This window comes from Pistacia vera, unplaced genomic scaffold, assembly GCF_008641045.1.
Source record: "Pistacia vera cultivar Batoury unplaced genomic scaffold, PisVer_v2 Contig849, whole genome shotgun sequence".
Taxonomy (NCBI): Eukaryota; Viridiplantae; Streptophyta; class Magnoliopsida; order Sapindales; family Anacardiaceae; genus Pistacia; species Pistacia vera.
Window position 1 is genome coordinate 221,347 of NW_022196722.1, and position 19,696 is coordinate 241,042.

The 19,696-nt window shown below is 37.0% G+C and overlaps 3 protein-coding genes across 4 annotated transcripts; 2 read left to right on the forward strand and 1 right to left on the reverse strand.

The window, feature by feature from the left end:
- The first annotated feature begins 341 nt into the window (after positions 1-341).
- Positions 342-6,658, forward strand: LOC116118600 (copper methylamine oxidase-like). Of its 2 annotated transcripts, XM_031404587.1 has the most exons (12): positions 353-929; positions 1,343-1,452; positions 1,544-1,849; positions 2,249-2,361; positions 2,469-2,799; positions 2,948-3,163; positions 3,265-3,501; positions 3,784-3,969; positions 4,756-4,896; positions 5,584-5,852; positions 6,165-6,246; positions 6,374-6,658. In XM_031404587.1, the coding sequence occupies exons 1-12, from the start codon at positions 713-715 to the stop codon at positions 6,497-6,499; spliced, it is 2,334 nt and encodes a 777-aa protein (XP_031260447.1). In that variant the 5' UTR covers positions 353-712; the 3' UTR covers positions 6,500-6,658. The 2 variants fall into 2 exon arrangements, with proteins under 2 accessions (XP_031260448.1, XP_031260447.1); XM_031404588.1 differs by lacking the exons at positions 6,165-6,246; positions 6,374-6,658 and having other exon boundaries at positions 342-929; positions 5,559-5,755.
- A 623-nt stretch (positions 6,659-7,281) lies between these two features.
- LOC116118609 lies at positions 7,282-9,418 on the forward strand. The gene has a single exon (XM_031404601.1). It carries the CDS (start codon positions 7,501-7,503, stop codon positions 9,331-9,333), a length of 1,833 nt encoding a protein of 610 aa, XP_031260461.1. The 5' UTR covers positions 7,282-7,500; the 3' UTR covers positions 9,334-9,418.
- Positions 9,419-12,032: 2,614 nt separating this feature from the next.
- LOC116118567 (F-box protein At1g70590) lies at positions 12,033-14,893 on the reverse strand. Its single transcript, XM_031404546.1, has 4 exons — positions 14,260-14,893; positions 13,808-13,929; positions 13,298-13,480; positions 12,033-12,538 (listed from the first exon to the last, which is right to left on the reverse strand). Exons 1-4 carry the CDS (start codon positions 14,810-14,812, stop codon positions 12,371-12,373), a joined length of 1,026 nt encoding a protein of 341 aa, XP_031260406.1. The 5' UTR covers positions 14,813-14,893; the 3' UTR covers positions 12,033-12,370.
- Between the last annotated feature and the right edge of the window lie 4,803 nt (positions 14,894-19,696).

A 19,696-nucleotide genomic window follows, 5' to 3' on the forward strand; every position in this document is an offset into this window, starting at 1 on the left:
ATAGGTATCTTCTAGTCTTTTTACTATTACCAAACGAAAATCACTAATAACACATGATGGAAAGTATCTATTTATCATTTTAAAATCTTTTGGATATCAATTTATCGTTATGACAAGTCTTGGGTATATGTAAGTCGTTTGGCCTTAAAAGGATAGGATGTTTGGTTTGAATTAACCTAATAATCTTTTCTATATACGCTTGTCAATTTTTGAAATCTGAGGTGGGTTTGTATAATTAAATATATATAGAGAAAGGCGTTCGTACAAAAAAAGCGTTATAGCGATCACTTGTATGACCTCTCTGACAAGCGGACGCTCATATCACTAGACGCGGCCTAACCGTCCATCCCTTGTTTGTCTTTTACCACTTCACTCGATAAGCCTCTTCTCTGTCCTATTTAAACTCCGAAAACCACTTTTTCATTTTCATTTTCTCTCTCTTTCACGCCGAATCCATTTATCTGACTTCTTCTTTTTATGTAAAGCCAACTCCTGATCTTCTTGTTTTTTCAATTTCTATTGCTGTCTTTCTCAACAAAGTCAAAAGAAATAACAAGACAGTGTGTGCGTTTGGTGGTGGTGGTGGTGGTGGTGGTGGTGGTGAGGGAGGAAGTGAAAGGTTTGGACACAGAGAGAATTTGCTCTGTATGTCAGTGGAATACTACTGTGATAAATACTACGGTGGATACGGTGAGCTTGCTAACCCTTTACAATGGCCACAACTCAGGAAAAGACGACGCCTAATTGTTGCATTGATACCACCGGAAGCATCAAGAACAAACCTACTGAAATCGTGCATGATTGGAAAGTCTCAGGATCCGATCCATCTCGGGATTCGATCCGTAAACAAGAGTCTATGGCGACCTTGATCCGACCTGTTGAATCTCTCCCTGATCTTCCTCCTACTAACACTACTTCCTCGACCAAAGGTTTAATAATGAATTCTTTTATATGTATTTAAGATTTTTATTTTTAATTATTGTTTTTGCAAATATTATATGGCTTCATTGATATTGATTTTTGATAAAGATTTTCTTTATTTTTTATAGATGTTGATTGTTTGGTTTTTGAGAAAATGAAAAGCTCAACGTTTTTGAGATAAATATTTGTGTCAAGAAAGTCAATTTGTAGAAGTCTTTATCCGCTTGGGCCCCAATGATTCTTACCGTCTCTCTTTGATTATTTTTTTTTTTGACACTTTCATTTTCTCTACAGCCAAACAGGAATTTTTTTTATTTCTTATCTTTGTCCGGTTATTGTTTTTTTATCACTTGCTGACTGAAGGAAACTAGTATCATTTATGTCTATTACAAGTGTACGTTTTCTTGATTTTCTTGCGAAGGTATTCTAACCATGGTGAGAGCTCAAACCAGCCATCCTTTGGACCCTTTATCTGCTGCTGAGATCTCCGTGGCAGTTGCAACTGTTAGGGCAGCGGGAGCCACCCCTGAGGTGAATTTCACTAGTTATGATTTTTAGCTTGAATTGTTGTTTACGTCATTATTTGTCAATTGATTAAGTAAAAAGGGCAATCCATTTTCAGGTCAGAGATAGCATGCGCTTTGTGGAAGTAGTACTGATGGAGCCAGATAAACATGTTGTGGCATTGGCAGATGCATATTTCTTCCCTCCTTTCCAGCCATCATTACTTCCCAGAACAAAAGGTGGGCCTGTAATTCCTACTAAACTTCCTCCAAGGCGTGCAAGACTTGTTGTTTACAATAAAAGCTCAAATGAGACAAGCATATGGATCGTTGAGCTATCAGAAGTTCATGCTGCAACTAGAGGTGGCCACCATAGGGGCAAATTCATTTCATCAAAAGTTGTTCCAAACGTCCAACCTCCGATGGTAATTAATAAACACTCGCACTTCATGATGCTAATATTAATTTAGGCTCAATGACAGTATATAGGTAGTCTTTGAAGTAACCTGATTATTTCACTTGGATTGTATGTGAGAGTTGTTGTCTGATATAAGTAACATTTACTAGCTGGACTGAGGGTGTTTTATGTGCTTTTGACATGAGTGGGAATTTCAAATGAATAAGTTAAAAAAAGTTTAGACACAACACAAAATTTTCCTCTCCTATTAAATGCTTTTGATTGATTTTTATTTGGAGAGATGATTACTTGATTATTGATCTATTATTGTTTACTTTAATCTTTTAGTGACGTGTCCTGGTGAGTGCCTTCTAACATAGTTCTATTATGTTTATCCAATGTTTGTGCCCTTGCTTTTGAATTATAGGATGCTGAGGAATATGCTGAATGTGAAGCTGTTGTCAAGGACTTTCCTCCGTTTCGGGAGGCAATGAAGAGGAGGGGTATTGAGGACATGGATCTTGTTATGGTGGATCCCTGGTTAGTTACTGTGTTGAGATTCTCTCATATTGATGTTCTGTAAGAATGTGCTTCCAGTGGTTGTCTTACTCTCTTTTTATTGTTGTGTGCGAACCCATTACTTACAGGTGTGCAGGATATCACAGTGAAGCTGATGCTCCAAGTCGCAGACTTGCTAAACCACTCATTTTCTGCAGAACTGAGAGTGATTGTCCCATGGAAAATGGTTATGCTCGTCCGGTTGAAGGAATCCATGTCCTTGTTGATATGCAAAATATGGTGGTAATTGAGTTTGAAGACCGTAAACTTGTTCATCTACCACCAGCTGATCCATTAAGAAACTACACTGCTGGTGAAACACGAGGAGGTGTTGATCGAAGTGATGTGAAACCCCTTCGGATTATTCAGCCTGAAGGTCCAAGCTTTCGTGTTAATGGACATTTTGTTGAATGGCAGAAGGTGCTTGCTTATTTGTAAAACTACACTGCTGATTCACTGATGTTCAATATAATTTTATAGCTTATAAATCCTTTTTTATTATTTTATTTTTATTATTTTATTATTATTATTATTTTTTTGTAAATTAAAACATAATTTTGGTTGGCAGTGGAACTTTCGTATTGGTTTTACTCCTAGGGAGGGTTTAGTAATCCATTCTGTTGCGTATGTTGATGGTAGTCGAGGCCGGAGGCCTGTCGCCCATAGGTTAAGATTTGTTGAGATGGTGGTCCCTTACGGAGATCCAAATGATCCACATTATAGAAAAAATGCATTTGATGCAGGGGAAGATGGGCTGGGTAAAAACGCACATTCTCTTAAGAAGGTTAAGTATCTCTTGTTTTGCTTTTCTTTTTGGTTGAAATATTTAGCATATCACTGATTCGAATAAAAATTTCTCTGCCTGACATATTTTTGGTTCTTCAGGGGTGCGATTGTTTGGGTTACATCAAGTACTTTGATGCACACTTTACAAATTTCACTGGAGGTGTTGAAACAATTGAAAACTGTGTTTGTTTGCATGAAGAGGACCATGGTATCTTATGGAAGCATCAAGACTGGAGAACAGGTTTAGCAGAAGTTCGCAGGTCTAGAAGGCTAACAGTGTCATTCATATGTACTGTGGCGAACTACGAGTATGGATTTTTCTGGCATTTTTATCAGGCAAGTGAGTTTCTGCCTTTATTTTGTCTAGCTTCTCATTTTTGTTGCAAGTATTTTTTCCTATCTTAGGTGTACTAAATCCGCTGAGTGCAGTAATGAGGCTCAGCTGAATCCCATCTCTTCTTTGAGTATTAGGAACAATTTTGGTCCTTTAAACAGTAGGTTGTTTCAAGTATGAGTATCTAAGTGCTCGGTATTTTTTTTAGTCTCTCAATATTAGTTTACTGCTATTTGTTTAAATGGTACCACTTAAATCCTAATGATGCAATACTTATGTTGTAGGATGGGAAAATTGAAGCTGAGGTCAAACTCACAGGAATTCTCAGCTTAGGAGCACTTCAACCTGGGGAAGTACGGAAATATGGTACAACTATTGCACCTGGGTTATACGCACCCGTTCATCAACATTTTTTTGTGGCTCGCATGGACATGGCAGTTGACTGTAAGCCTGGGGAAGCATTTAATCAAGTAAGTTGATGTGAATGCTGGGGATATTTTTTCTTCTTCATATATCTCCTTTGTTATACATGTATCAGTTTTAGGGTAATACATCCGATAAGATCTGTTTATTTTTTCAGTGAGCTTTCAGGTCATCAATAGGCTTGTTAGATGCATATTAGTTGTGTAGAGTTATTGTATAGTAACATTCTAAGATCATGAGAGTGTTGCATATTTCTTCATTTAATAAGACTCTGTTGGGTTCATTTCTGTGTGTGTGAATTTGATTTATATCAGAAGTTTGCTGTGCAACTTGCATTTGTGGTATTGTGGTTCTTTTAAGTATTTTATGTTACTTTAGCAGTACTTTCCCAAGTTCTTGAGGTGGTCTAATATTTATCCAGTAACCTTCAATAAAGAGGTTGCTTTTCCATGGTTTAATTGACGAGAAAATCTTCTTGGATGTTATAGGTGAACTAAAGTTGAATTCCTTGGCCCGTAAGAGTTAGGCTACATCTATATTGACATATTGTTCACATCTATTCCTGGGTCTGCTGAAAAGGTTGCATATTCTCTGACAGAACTTGGATGTACTCTGAGGAATTTATGTGATGATGTTTTTAGGAACTTAAATCTCTGATTGTTGATTTACTTATGAGTATATTATCCAATTAAGATCTCTTATTCCTTGAATGCATTTTATGGCGTTGCACTCTTCTTTAGCTTTATAGAACTGTTTTTTAAACTAGAAAACAAGAATAATTGCCGTATGTGTACTCATACTATTAAGATCTGTATGCTTTCTTGTTGGTGTAGGTTGCTGAGGTGAATGTTAAAGTTGAAGAGCCAGGAAAAAATAATGTTCATAATAATGCATTCTACGCTGAAGAGGAACTACTAAGATCAGAATTGCAAGCGATGCGTGATTGTAATCCTTTAACTGCCCGGCATTGGATTGTAAGATTTCTTACCCATGTAGTTCTTATTTTTAATATTTGCTCAGAAAAATTGTGGTGTCTAGTACAAGGATGATTATGATAATTTGAGCAGTGAAAACTCTTGTAGTTATTGGGGTAGATGATGGCTTGCTGTGGATGCAATTTTGATTGGTTTCTGATAATTTAGCCACTCAAATTATAAGTTGTATAAATAAACTGCATTGATACTACAATTGCAATCAACATGGGAATATGAAGACATCTTTTTGAGAGTGCTAATCATGAGAAAAAATAAATGCTTCTATATTAATATGATATAAATATCTTAGATAGTTCATTAATTTGTAGTTCATTATAGTTTAGCATTTATAATTCAAGAATTAGACTATGGATGCCTTTATTTGTGCTTCCATCTATAAATTCAGCTTTTTTTCAAATGTCTTTGTATCATTGGTTGAGATATAAAAAGAGGTAAATATATCTTCCACATGTTCTCCATCTTTACCGGTGTTGGTATGTAATAATGTTATAACAAGTGCTTGATGCCTTGCTTGAAAATGTAATGGGTTTCCTATCATCTTTCTTTCCATATTCTTTAAAAAAAATATATATATCAGTTTTGGATTTATTGACATGATAGTTTTCTATACTGTCTAATAAAACAGTAAACTAATTGTGTAGCTGACAATTGACATATTCTCTTCAGATAAGAAATACAAGAAATGTTAATCGGACTGGGCAGTTAACTGGATATAAGCTGGTACCTGGTTCAAACTGTTTACCATTAGCTGGTTCTGAGGCCAAATTTTTGAGAAGAGCTGCTTTCTTGAAGCATAATCTTTGGGTCACTCCTTATGCACATGATGAAATGTATCCTGGGGGAGAGTTTCCCAATCAAAATCCACGAGTTGGGGAAGGATTGGCTACTTGGGTTAAGCAAAATCGATCTCTGGAAGAAAGTGATATAGTTCTATGGTTAGTTTACCTTCCGTTTCCCTAAGAACTACAATAAACATTTTTGTGTCCATGCCTGTGTGCCAAGAATGATTTTCCTTCATCAAAAAAGTAGGGACTCTGATACATGCTGGTTTTCTGTTACCACTCATAATTTATTACTGAACTAAAGTAAACTAGCTGCAAAAACAAGTTTTATTGGATCCACTTCCCATCTTCTGAATATGGATTATAAATAATCCTGCTTGTAAACGGGTGTGCTGATTTTGTTATTTAATATTGTGAATATACTTTTAGTTGTGTGTTTTGGGATAATGTCTTGGCACTGTACAGGTATGTATTTGGAGTGACTCACATTCCTCGACTGGAAGACTGGCCTGTAATGCCAGTGGATCGCATTGGTTTTATGCTCATGGTATTTCAATCATCCTAGTAGAGAAAGTTGTTTTATTATGCTGCATAGCATAGTGAGCCACATCTTTGAACAATGTTACAAGTAACCTTGTATGTTATTGAATGAAACGTCTTTGTCTGTGATGCAGCCACATGGGTTCTTCAATTGCTCACCAGCGGTGGATGTCCCTCCCAGTTCCAGCGATTTGGATATCAAAGACAGCAATGGAATAGCTGAGAAGCCTATTCAGAACGCTCTGCTTGCTAAGCTCTGAATGGATCATTGTTAAGTGGGGCCGGTTGTGTTCAGGTGCCCCTTTATTGGTGTGTGTTAAATAATTGAGCCAATGGCCAACTTCAGACACATAATATAATATTTCGCTTTTGTTTGTAACGATTTAAACGGAAGCATGGTTTAGCCGTTTGTTATAAAAGCACTGTAGTAATTCTTTGAATCAAAGTAAAATTTGTAGACAAGGGCACATGAAATTGAGTGTTTGGTTGGCTTCCAGAAAATCCCATAAATACCCGAATCCAGTCAGCATCATAATCTGTTTAGTGGTCCGTAACTAATTTTGATTGTCACTCTTCAAACGCTGCCTGTATGTTATGATATACGAAGAAAGACGTGCCCGCGACTCAGAGTTTATCAGAATCATACTTGGAAAAGGTTCAAACCAAATTTGCGTTTGTGGTGATCATGTTGTCTTCCTCGATGCGCATTTGTGACACGTCATTATAATTGAATTTGAATGGTCTAATTTAAACAACAATATAATTAATTGGGTGGGTTAAAATAAAATAAAATATTGATAGTACCCTGTGGACCTGTGGTCTTGTACTTGAAGCAAACAATTTCTTTCTTTCTATTTTATTAGCATTAGATGGAAATGACATCAATGACCGGATTCTTAATCTACGCTCTTTCTTAGCAAGTGCACAAGACTTTCCTCTTCTTTAGTCATCAAGTCTTCATCCCATAACGTAAACGACCGTTACGCACACAAAAGGCATTGACTCGTCACTTTGACGCTTTGCAGCCCACGCTCCACGCGCCGTTGAAAGTTCTTAAAACCCAAAAAAAAAAACACAAAACAATTTCCCAGAAAGAACGAAACACACGAACATGCGAGGAAGAATGAACAGCAGTTATACACTTCTATTACAAACCCTGCCCCTGCCCGCAATCTGACCCGCCGTAGACGTACACAAACTGAAAATTGAATATCGGAGACATCGGCAGAAATCGGACAAAGTGAGTGGCCGATACTACCTTATGGCTGCGTCAATAGAAGAGAAGAAAATCCAGGATGAGTTATCGGCTATAATAATTTGGGCGGAGCGAGTTCGCGTAGCGGTTGATGAGGCAGAGTACTTCAAAGCCGACTGTCAAGAAGTAGGTAAGCAAGTGGATCGGCTCTTACAAATGCTCCGGAACGTTGCTCGGTTCGCCGGCTCATCTCAGTCACTCTACGACCGGCCGATTCGCCGCGTAATTTCCGAGGTGTCAAGACACATAGAGCGTGCCCTAACCCTAGTCCGGAAGTGCAAGCGTCGGAGCGTGCTACGACGTGTCGTCACCATTGTAACTGCCGCCGACTTTCGGAAGCTGATAAACCTGCTGGAAGCCTCCGTCGGCGACATGAGATGGCTTTTGAGTATCTTCGACACTGAAAACGGCGGCGCTTCGGGCGGTATAGTTCTTTCTTTGCCACCTATAGCTAGTAATGACCCGATTTTATCTTGGGTTTGGTCTTATATTGCTGCTATACATATGGGCCAATTAAGTGATCGTATTGAAGCCGCTAACGAATTGGCTTCGCTGGCTAAAGATAACGATCGTAACAAGAAAATTATTGTTGAAGAGGGTGGAGTCCCTCCTTTACTTAGACTTTTAAAAGAAACCTCCTCGTGGGAGGCGCAAATAGCGGCTGCCACGGCTCTGTTTAATTTAGCAAATGAACAAGAAAGAGTGAGGGTTATAGTGAATGAGCTTGGGGTTCCAATTATAGTGAATGTTTTAAGTGAGTCTTTGATGAAAGTTCAGATTCAGGTGGCGAGTTTGGTGGCCAGAATGGCGGAGCATGATAATGTGGCACAGGATGATTTTGCGAGGGAGAATGTGATTAGGCCACTCGTGACGATTTTATCTTTCGAGACATTTGTTGATGATCAAAGGACTAATTTGGGTAAGCCGAGTATTCATTCACTTGTGCAGATTAATAAAGAATTGGAGAAGAACACAATGGTTGGTTCCAAGAGTTCTCGTCCTTACATGCATTTGTATAGTGAAGGTAGTAGTAGTAGATCAGGGCAGAATAGGAAAGAGAGGGAGAATGAGAAGCCTGAGGTGAAGATAAAGTTGAAAATTGCTTGTGCTGAGGCTTTGTGGATGCTTGCAAGAGGGAGTGTGCCGAATAGTAAGAGAATAACAGAAACAAAGGGGTTGCTTTGTTTGGCAAAATTGGTTGAAAAGGAACAAGGTGAATTGCAGTCGAATTGTTTGATGACAATAATGGAGATAACTGCTGCTGCTGAACGAAATGCTGATCTTAGACGTGCTGCTTTTAAGACTAATTCTCCTGCTGCTAAAGCTGTTGTGGATCAGCTTTTGAGGGTGATTAAAGATTTAGACCCAACATTGCAAATTCCTGCTATAAAATCAATTGGCTCATTGGCCAGGACTTTCCCAGCTAGAGAAACTAGAGTACTTGGTCCTTTAGTGGATCAACTTAGTAATAAGAACCCTGAAGTGGCAACTGAAGCTGCGATTGCGTTGCAGAAGTTTGCTAGTCTTGAGAATTTTCTCTGTATGGAGCATTCAAAGGCAATTATTGAGTTCAATGGTGTTCCACCTCTGATGAAACTGCTAAGGGGTAATGATCGGACGCAGTTGCATGGATTGGTTCTGCTCTGCTACCTTGCATTACATGCTGGCAATAGCGAGGCTTTGGAACAAGCTAGGGTGTTGACCACCCTTGAGGGGGCTGACCGCACTGTGGTTTCACAGCATCCTGAGTTGAAAGATCTGCTGTCGAAGGCGATAAACCACCTAAATCTGTATCATCCTGGAGTTCATTCTCAAAGGCTGGCATATGGGCCTTTATAATTCAAATATTTCGTTTTGGTAAATTATTGTGTTGATACATTTTTATCAGATGGAAATAGGGGTACAAAAAAAACACATTGTTGGCTTACTGAGGCATAAATACTAGTTTATCAAAGTAAAGAGTTCTGTGGTAAAGGGGTGATACATTAGTTTAAAGTGAATTCAAATGGATTAAAACATTGTAATAGCTCAAGTTTAGTGGATTTCTGGGTTATATAAACAGATTTTACTTGTGATTTGCCTGTCATCGAATTTACTCTGTGTGTGTTCAATTTAACTGTAATTTTTTTTTTTTTTATATATACATGCAACTGGTCACCACTGACTGAATTTGAGATTATGTTTCTATAGACCAAGATAAGTTATGTTTAATGGCATCATGGTTAAAAGAATAAAAATTCAAAATTTGCAGTTCCCCATCCCCTATTGGTCCAGGAGTCTTGTCAAAGCAAATTCTATTGAGAATGTTTTTAATCAGCAAAAACAGTAAGAACAGATTCAATCAGAAAGGATCTAAGGAATTAAGAGGTAAAAGTGGTGACTTTAAGGGCGTCTTTGGTTAGGGGCTATGAAAAGATAACTTTCGTGATCTCTATCTTTAATTTTGGACATTTATTTGTTTAATTGTTAAGTAATAAAAGATTTCACCCAATCTTCTAATAATAGTGATTACTATACCTTAAATAAAATGTATAGGTAAAATGGCTATAAATAGTAGTTCTTGCTTTTTGATATCTCTTGGTTTGATGCCCGCCAATAATAAAAGAAGAACAAAGATTGAAAGGACTTTTGCAATTTAATTCTTCTGACTAATGTTGTATCGTTGACGGGACATGATGGATAAGGAGAAACTTCTCTGATAGGTGTTGGAACTTTCTGGGGTAGTGGGGTTCATAACTTCATAAATAGGCAGTTGAATTCCACTAAAGCATAATAAAAAAGATTGCAAATATGATGAATTAGCTAAGGTAGGTTCATTATTCTATAATAACTTGACTAGGCTTCTGATTCTCAAATAAAACTTTGTTAACGGCCTCTTATTCAATCAATCATTCGATTTTCAACAATTACCTAAAAAATTTCGTTGTCCTTCTTCAGCTAATCAGCTTTATGCTCTTATTCATCAACTGCTTTTCTTCTTCTTCTTATTATTATTATTATTTTCATTTTTATGATAAAATGAAATAACCCACTTACTTATTGATAAAAAAATAAAAAAATAAATAAATTTCTTTATTGAACTTAAAAGGAAAACAGTTCTGCATAAATATTATATCAAATAAATTGACTAAATATCTAAAAAATTTACAGGTTAAAATCTGGAACTTTAAAAGGAAAATTATGTTGCTTTTCCAGAAAGCTTTTCAATTTTTAGCTTTCCTAATTATTCCTTGTGTCCAACTCTGTTGCATTTAAGATAGAACATTTGAGGCAATGCATAAATGACAAATCTCTCTAGTGCATGAATTTATGGAAGATTGAACATAGATGTAACAACTTCAATTTGCTGGGGAATTTTTCCACTTACACCAGAATAAAACATGATACATTACAACCAAGTAACAAACCATGACCATGTAATCAACTTTCTGGTGTGATATTAAAAACTCATGGTTCCCACAGTTTATCAAGATTGCATAAATTTCCAGAGTAGTGCAGCAAAATTTTGAATGCGTCAAAGGCTATCTCCACCACAGCACAAAAAAATCCAATTCATTCAATTATCTGCCATTTCTTGTGGTCATACAAGAGAATTTCAAAAACAAACAGGGAACTACAACTCTAACCTAAGAATGGTACAAAATCAGATATCTTCTGACAGTCATAATAACTACACCTACAAATGACCTATATCCATAACCTGGAGAAATTGCAGGCAGTTATTAACATCTACTATTAGAAGTCATGGTAAACATTAGCCGGCGGGGGGAGGGGGGGTGTGGTGTTAACATAGAACTGAATGGTCCGGTAAAGGAAAATAAAGCAACAAAGCAATTAATTCTCATTGCATGGCAACTATACAAAATTTCAAGTCTTATAAGAATTGTCCTGCAATTTGATTCCCACTTAAGCAAACAAAAAATTAATCAATTGCTGAGTTCCATGGTATGGACATGTCTAGAAGAAATTTCATTAACAATCAACTTCGTTGTTTGAGGTAGATTCTGTGCAGGAAAGATTGACACATATTTTACATACCTTTGGAGCTATTTAGTGGTAATGGGCTTCACCTATGTTTACTGCAAAGTATTTCCCTATCTTATGCATGCATTTTCGCATTGCACAAGCACTGAATCCATCAGATATCTCTCCTCAAATCTGTTGATATAACATATTTGACCATTAACAGATACATGCAGTTAAATATTCTCATGTTTTCTGAGACCTTGAAGCAAAATTTTATACTTATTTACACTTTATCTGATTTCTTTTTTTTTTTTTTTTTTTTTAATTTCTTTATGTTTTAAATATCTTCTGCATTGTCCCCACTACAAACATGTCATCAACAAAAACAATAGAATCTTTGCCTGTATTCATCATCTTAGTAAAAAGTGAACAGTCTAATGCATCATACTTGAAACCAGCTCCTTTGACAGCCTCACGAACTTTTGCGGAAAAATGAAAGCCCTAAAAAACCAAATAACATAATAGGAAAACAAAACATCTTCATTTCAGCTAGTTAAGGCTAAAATCAACAAAGCACGTCATATTTGAAGGTCCTCTCAACATGTGCCCCAAGCCATAAACAAACAAATTTTTTTATAATATTTATACACATTATTTACAAAAAGAAATGCTTTGAGACAATCAAAATTTTGTTTGCTTCTATTCTTTATCATGTGCACTCAAGACAAATGTTAATATTTCCCTATTTATAATTCATCAAGACATGAGCATAAACCACAAAAGCAGCCAAGGTATCTATGCGATTTGTATTATCACCCCCACAATATATAGATTACAACCAAAGAAAATACATCCCAAAGGATTTTAGACTAGTCAGTGTCAAGATCTACAAACCCTTGTTAGGTATAACTCAGCAGGATGAAGGCAAAGCTCGCCAATTATCAGCAAGTAACATGACGTGATTACGTGAAGTTACTGAAAGTTGTTCGAGAATAACATTCTTGATATGAGCTGCTGCCATTTCACCAGCACGTGTAGCAAGTTCAAGGTAAACTACAGCTTTCATCATCTCCCCTTCCTGCCCAAGTATTGTCAAAAAGATGTCAATAAGACTTGAAAGTAAACAGTAACAAATCAAAATAAAATTAGAAAGCTCCAGCCTTATCAAATTAGATTTTTTGAAGCTCTTTGGAGGCCTATTACAAAATATATCCAAGATACGTCATTTTTTCTTCATTTACCATAACTGGATAGGGGTTTTGAGTTGATGTGTTCTGATCTTTATGGATTTGCGGGCTGTTGTAATCTCTCTCTTTTTGGTGTTCCTATTGCTCAGTTTACAAAAGATTTTTGTGATTTTTGTAAAGATCTGACTCTCTTTACAGTGGACACCGGGTCCAACTTTGTATCTTTCCTCTCTTTCAATGTCTTGGTGTTTCCTATTATTTAGAGAGAAAAAAAAAGGGACAAATCCACCCCACATCTATAGATGCATTAGATCTTTCAGTGTCAGCATTCTATTAGCATGCATGTAACTGCAAGAAAAAGGTGAACGTAGAGACATATCATGCCTGTCCAATAGGCTCCCCTAATCTCATTCACTGTGTCCAATAATCATGAATTTCCCACATTGATTTTAGGGTTGATAGTATCTCCCACGTTCACTATGCTTCAAGAAAAAAACCGTATTACTCTGCTTAACTAAAATAATTACTTTGGGTTGTCTAAGTGTACTAACAAGTAACAATCTCAAATCAAGTTACAGTGACGCATTTGTTCCTATACAAGGAAAAGAGCCACAAGTAATTTGTCAAGGTTAGTTGACAGAGTTGTTTACCGAAAATAGGGCAAGTCCATGCTCAAATTGAGCTTTTCTGTGACCACGATCAGCTGCCCTTTTCATCCATTTTCTTGCTTGTCTATGGCTTAAGGGCAACCCTTTCCCAGCCGAGTAGCAAAGTGAAGTGTTGTACATAGCACGTAGATACCCACCTTCAGCAGCTTTTAAGTACCATCTAGCCTGATTCAAGATAAATTTATCAAAATAGAAGATCTACATATCCTATGATGTACCACTCTTCAGGCACAAAAGGCCTAATCATCTCAAATCTCTGCGAACTTTAGGAATATAAATTAAGGGAAAGGTCGAAAGGACATAAATAAACAATGGCCAAGAAAACAAATAAAATAAAAATTAGGTAGGTTATGTGTTTTATCATTAAAAATCTACTAACACAACTACTCATAATTCACCAACAAAAATCAGCATAAAACTCTCATGAAAGTTTGATCCAACTAAAATTCTATCCATCCAGCACTAAAAAAGGAAAAGGAGAAAGTTGCTTACCGCCTGTTGTAGTCCACAACCTTTATGCAGGCAAAGGGCAAGTTGATACTGTGCCCGTGCATGACCCGCCAAGGCAGCTTGATACAACCACTTTTCAGCTTCCTCTGGCTTTGGAGGTTGTGCTGCACGTGATAATAATCAAAGAGGTTTGACATTGTCAACTGCCATCAAGAAACCTAAATTCTAGCGTTCAATACAGGTATAAAAAAAAAAAATTAAAGCAAATCAATTGACCAAAATAACATTACAATGCACACGGTTTAGCAAACTACTAATGCTCCTCCAAGGTATTTTAACTATCTATCACTATCAGCAAACGCTAGGATTCCATTGCTGTTTCTGGTGATGTAAATTTCGACATCATATGAATTCAAACTATTTGAGAATTTTCCCTGTTCCTTAAACACTAACAATCAAAAGCTGTAAAAAATTGAGAGAAATGATGAATTTACCTTGTAAGTAAGAAATTGCCAAATTGCACTGGCCAGCAGGATCACCAAGCTCAGCCGCTTTCTTATAAAAGCCAATAGCCGTCTCCTTCTTGCCTAATTCCCAATATATTAGACCGGCATCGACCATAGCCAAAGTGGAGCCCCGTTCCGCGCCTTTTAGGAAGGAGTCGAGAGCCTTATCCAAGTTTTTGCGAACACCGCCGCGCCCGTGCTTGAACCGCTTTCCCCACATCAGTAACACCATCGCCTCTCTCAAAGGCCGAAGCGCGTCACTCCATGATTTACACACCAGTGAAGCCGCCCGAAGTTGAGGATGCGTGAAAGAGGCCGCGATTTTTGTCAAGATATCGAACGGTAAGGTTGCAAAATCATGACCGTCCGTTGATTGTGATGATCTTGAGTAGAAGTGGTGGCTATGCCGCTTGATTTTACTCTTGTGCGTGCTGGAACTCGAATAGAGTTCTCGTCGGCGGTTGTCACCGTTGCTTTTTGTTAGCGGAAGCGCTGTGAAACGTGAGCCCTCCGATCGATCCGGCCATGTTCTTTGCTTCATCGTGTCATTTCGTAACAGTTATGTAAGTGAGAAGCATTTACAAATAATAATTACAATTTTGTTTAACTAATTAATTGGCCTCTGAAAAATATATAATAATAATAAAAATAAAAATAATTGGTTTTATTATGTCGGCGTAGTTCAAGATCCGAACATACATTTAAGGATCTGATAAACATAGCATGTTATATAAATTTTTTTTTTTTTTTTTTTTGCCGAAAATTATGTTAAATAGCACTATTTCTACGAATGAGTTGAAAAAAAAATTCGTTAGCCCCGATATAGCATTCTGATTCGGAAAAAAATTGTTTAATTATGTGGGCTTAGTTCAAGATTTTTTTTTTTTTTTTACCGAAATATTCGGACAACTTGTTTACAGCTCAACTAATCTTTGAAAGCCTAAAATTAACAATCGGATAAACTTAAAGTGATTACCCGTATTAATAATTGAGGTGAATCGAATTCAAGACCTCTTAGGTAATATCTCAAGAATCCTTATTTAACTATCGATTGGTTCATAATTCAAGATTCGAACATATATTTTATAATATTTTTTTTCTTTTATAGTAATTTTATCTAAAATTAAACTTATTAAAAAAAAAAAATGCGGGTTATAGATAAAAAGTGCAGGGACTAAAGATCACCGCCCTAAAATGAGCCTAGCTCAAACCAATAAAAGCCTAACAGGCTGGAAAAACCTCATCAACTTGTCTTTCACTCCACAAGTTAACTTTCACTACCTACAAAATAAGAGATTTACTTCTTGAAGAATCAAGATGGACCATTAAGGACCATAGTACATAACCAAATTGCAGACATAATATCTTGTAGTATCCATATCACGCTCACAAGGTGTTGATACAGAAATCTGCACTAATCAGAGAATTCTAATTGACCCTGTCGAAACCAGAATGGATGTGCGTGTGATTTAATAAAAATCAGCGATGAATAAAAAAGAAAGTCATAAATAAGAATACAAAACAATTTTTAAAGTGGTTCGACAAGTTAGAACTTGAGTCTACATCCATTGTTATCTTATTGTTTTTGAGAGCTTACAAAGAACAATATAATTCCTAGGAAAATTTGCTTAGAACCATTGTCCAGCCCCTCGAAAACAAGTTGTGATGGGTTTGTATAGCACCCATTTACAAGATAGAGTTGAGATAAGATTCAAATACGTAGAATTAGAAAGCTGCATGATCTTCAACTACCTTAGTTGCACTCTAAGTCAATTTGAATATCTTCCTTCCAAATTGAGTCAATCTAAATATCTTCTCTCCTAATAGGGAATTATCCTTTCCAGATTGACCACACAACAATAGCCCCCCAGTTTTTGGAGTGCGTAATTGTGCTTCAAAAACTCATGTCTTTATTCTGGATGGTTGTTGCACTATAGGCTGCACTCTTGAACTAAAGAACTTGAATTATGCTTGCCGTGATCTAAGAGATCTAAGAGATCTTGAACACGTGATCTGAGCGAATAAGCGAGCTTATGGGATTAATTAGAGAGCATAAAGAGCTTGATCTAAGAGAATAGGGAGCTCGATTAGAGAGCATAAGGAGCTCGATCTGAGAGTGCGAGGAGTTCGATTAGAAAGTACGAAAAGCTTGATCTGAGAGCATAGCTTGATTAGAAAGCATGGAGAGCTTGATCTGAGAGCATAGCTCGATCAGAAAGCATGTAAAGCTTGATCTGAGATCATAACCTAATAAAAAAGCATGGAGAGCTTGATTTGAGAGCATTGCTCAATTAGAAAGTATGGAGAGCTTGATCTGAGAGCATAGCTCGATCAGAAAGCATGGAGAGCTTGATCTAAGAGCATAGCTCGATCAGAAAGCATGAAGAGCTTGATCTAAAAGCATTGCTCGATGAGAAAGCATGGAAAGTTTGATCTGAGAGCATTGCTCAATCAGAAAACATGCATAACTTGATCTGAGAGCATTCCTTGATTAGAAAGCATGGAGAGCTTGATCTGAGAGCATAGCTCGATCAAAAAGCGTAGAGAGCTTGATCTGAAAGCATAGTTCGATCAGAAAGCATTAGAGTTTAATCTGAGAGCATTGCTCGATCAGAAAACATTGAGAGCTTGATTTGAGAGCATAGCTCAATCAAAAAGCATGGAGAGTTTAATCTGAGAGCATTGCTCGATCAAAAAGCTTGGAGAGCTGGATCTGAGAGCATTGCTCGATCAGAAAGCTTGGAGAGCTTAATCTGAGAGCATTGCTTGATAAAAAAGCATTGAGAGCATATCTCGATTAGAAAGCTTGGAGAGTTTGATCTGAGAGCATAGCTCGATCAGAAAGTGTGGAGAGCTTGATCTGAGACAGAGCTCGATCAGAAAGCGTGAAGAGTTTGATCTGAGAGCATAGCTCGATCAGAAAACATGAAGAGGTTGATCTGAGAGCATAACTTGATCAGAAAACATGAAAAGCTTGAGAGCTCAATAGCTTGAGAGATTGAGAGATTGAGAGCTTGAGAGCTCGACAGCTTAGGAGCTTGAGAGCTAAAGAGCTACCTTGAGAGCTAAAGAGCTACCTTGAGAGCTCGATAACTTGGAAGCTAGAGAGCTAGCTTAAAGTTCGAGAGCTTGAGAGCTAGAAAGCTAGCTTCAGAGCTTGAGAGCTTCAGAGCTTGAGAGCTAGAGAGCTTGAGAGCTAGAAAGCTAGCTTGAGAGCTCGATAGCTTGGGAGCTAAAGAGCTAGCTTAAGAGTTTGATAAGCTTGGGAGCTTGAGAGCTATAGAGCTAGCGAGCTCTTTCTAACCTGAGAGATTTGAGCAAGCAATCTGAGCGATCTGGCCACGCTATCTGAAATTGAAGATCAAAGTGATCTAAGTGCGCAATCTGAGCAATCTGACCATGTGATCTGAGAACTCTGCTTTAGAATAGGCTTTAGTATTTTGATGATAAGTTGAGTTACAGACCTCAGATTTGGATGATTCTTGGACCGTCAGAAAGCTAACTCAAAGGGCTCCAATTCTTTTGTTTATTGCTTAGCTAGATTCAGACTTTATCCTGCTCAGATTTTCATACTTGGTAACATGATTCTAGAAAAAGAAGCTGGGATTTACTGAAGAAGTTGAGACTTCTGGAAAAACATGGAAAACCAATGTGAATTAGGCCCCCATTCTAACGCCAAAATGTTGATACATAAATCTTCACCAACCAGAGACAGTCATAAATAAGAACACAAGACAATTTTTAAAGTGGTTCGACAAATAAGAATTTGAGCCTACGTCCACTGCTATCTTATTGTTTTTGAAAGCTTACAAAGAATAATATAATTCCTAGGAAAATTTGCTTGGAACAATTGCCCAGCCCCCCGAAAACAAGTTGTGATGGGTTTATATAGCACTCATTTACATAATAGAGTTGAGATAAGATTCAAATACGTAGAATTAGGAAGTTGCATGATCTTCGGCTACCTTAGTGGAGTCTAAGTCAATCTGAATATCTTTCTTCCAAATTGAGCCAATCTAAATATCTTCTTTCCTAATAGGGAATTATCCTCTCCGAATTGACTGCACAACACAAGGTATACGTGTCCTACTCTCAATGGAATGATCTCAAGAGGGGACCAATCGTAGCACACCTCACAAGGACATGTGAAGTAATCACGACATTAACCTTAATACTACATGGGGCGTTTGGATCATATAATGTTTTTTTATCTTAGTAATAAGATTAATGGAAAGAAAGATTACATTGTAGATTACCGGGTTTAAATTATTATTGTGCTTGGTTCAATTGGGATGTATTAATAATTAGTGTGTTTGGTTGACAGTAATAACAGATATCCTGAAATACCCTTTTACTAGAATGCTCTTAGGATGATTACTTGTATTACTAATTAATCTGTTTGGTTGGCTGTAAGAGCAGATGCCTTGATTACATTTACTAAATGCTCTTTAGATGATTACTGGATATAAATAATTAATGTGTTTGGTTAATAAAAGAAATAATCAATTAACAAAATTCTTTTTCTAATATTTTAGCCAATTATTTAATTGTTAAGTCATTGTCGAGAGCAAACAGATGGAGACAAAGACCCGAGGTTGCTGCGACAGAGATGGTCGACCAACGGCAGAGGAAAGAGGGAGAAGTTAGACTAACGAACACAAACAAAATAGAAAACGAAAAATACAATGGAAAGAGGGCGAGGGATTTATAGAAAATGGTGAATGGAGTGTTGTCCGAATCAAACAAATGGAGAAGAAGACTCGAGGTGCTGTAGCAAAGATGGTCAACCAACGGCAGAGGCAAGAGTGAGATCTTAGACTAATGAACGCAAAACAAACCCAAAATGAAAAATACAATGGAAAGAGGGCATTTGACTTATCGAAAAGGGTGATCAGAGTGATGAAGTCACGAACGAGATCAAGAAGAAGAAGATCAGCGGCGGCGTTGGAGGTTTAGGGCAGAGTCTTAGTCGACATGTATATTAGGGCATATTGGTCACAATATGCAAATATGTGAGGATAATATGGGTACACCAATATTTCGTGGCATTTATGAAAATATTGATATAAGCAGGGCAATTTTGTCTGAAAAATTAAAAAACTAAGGACAAATCCGTCTTCTTGTGCAAATTGGGTGTTTTGTAATTATTAACAAAGCCAAGGATATTTTTGTCCAAATTGTCCACTGTTTTGGGGCAAATTGGACAGAAATTTGGATTACTAAAGTAATATTTTAATAACACCCTCCTCCAGGTAATATTATTCCCAGCGATTTATCCCAAATTTGGCACTGTTTAACATTTTTCTTTTCCGAAAATGTTTTTTTTTACAAAACAACCAAATATAGTTATCTACCCAATTTAAAATATATTACCACCATTATATAATATCAATCTGATCCAAACGCCCCTATAAGGTACACTACA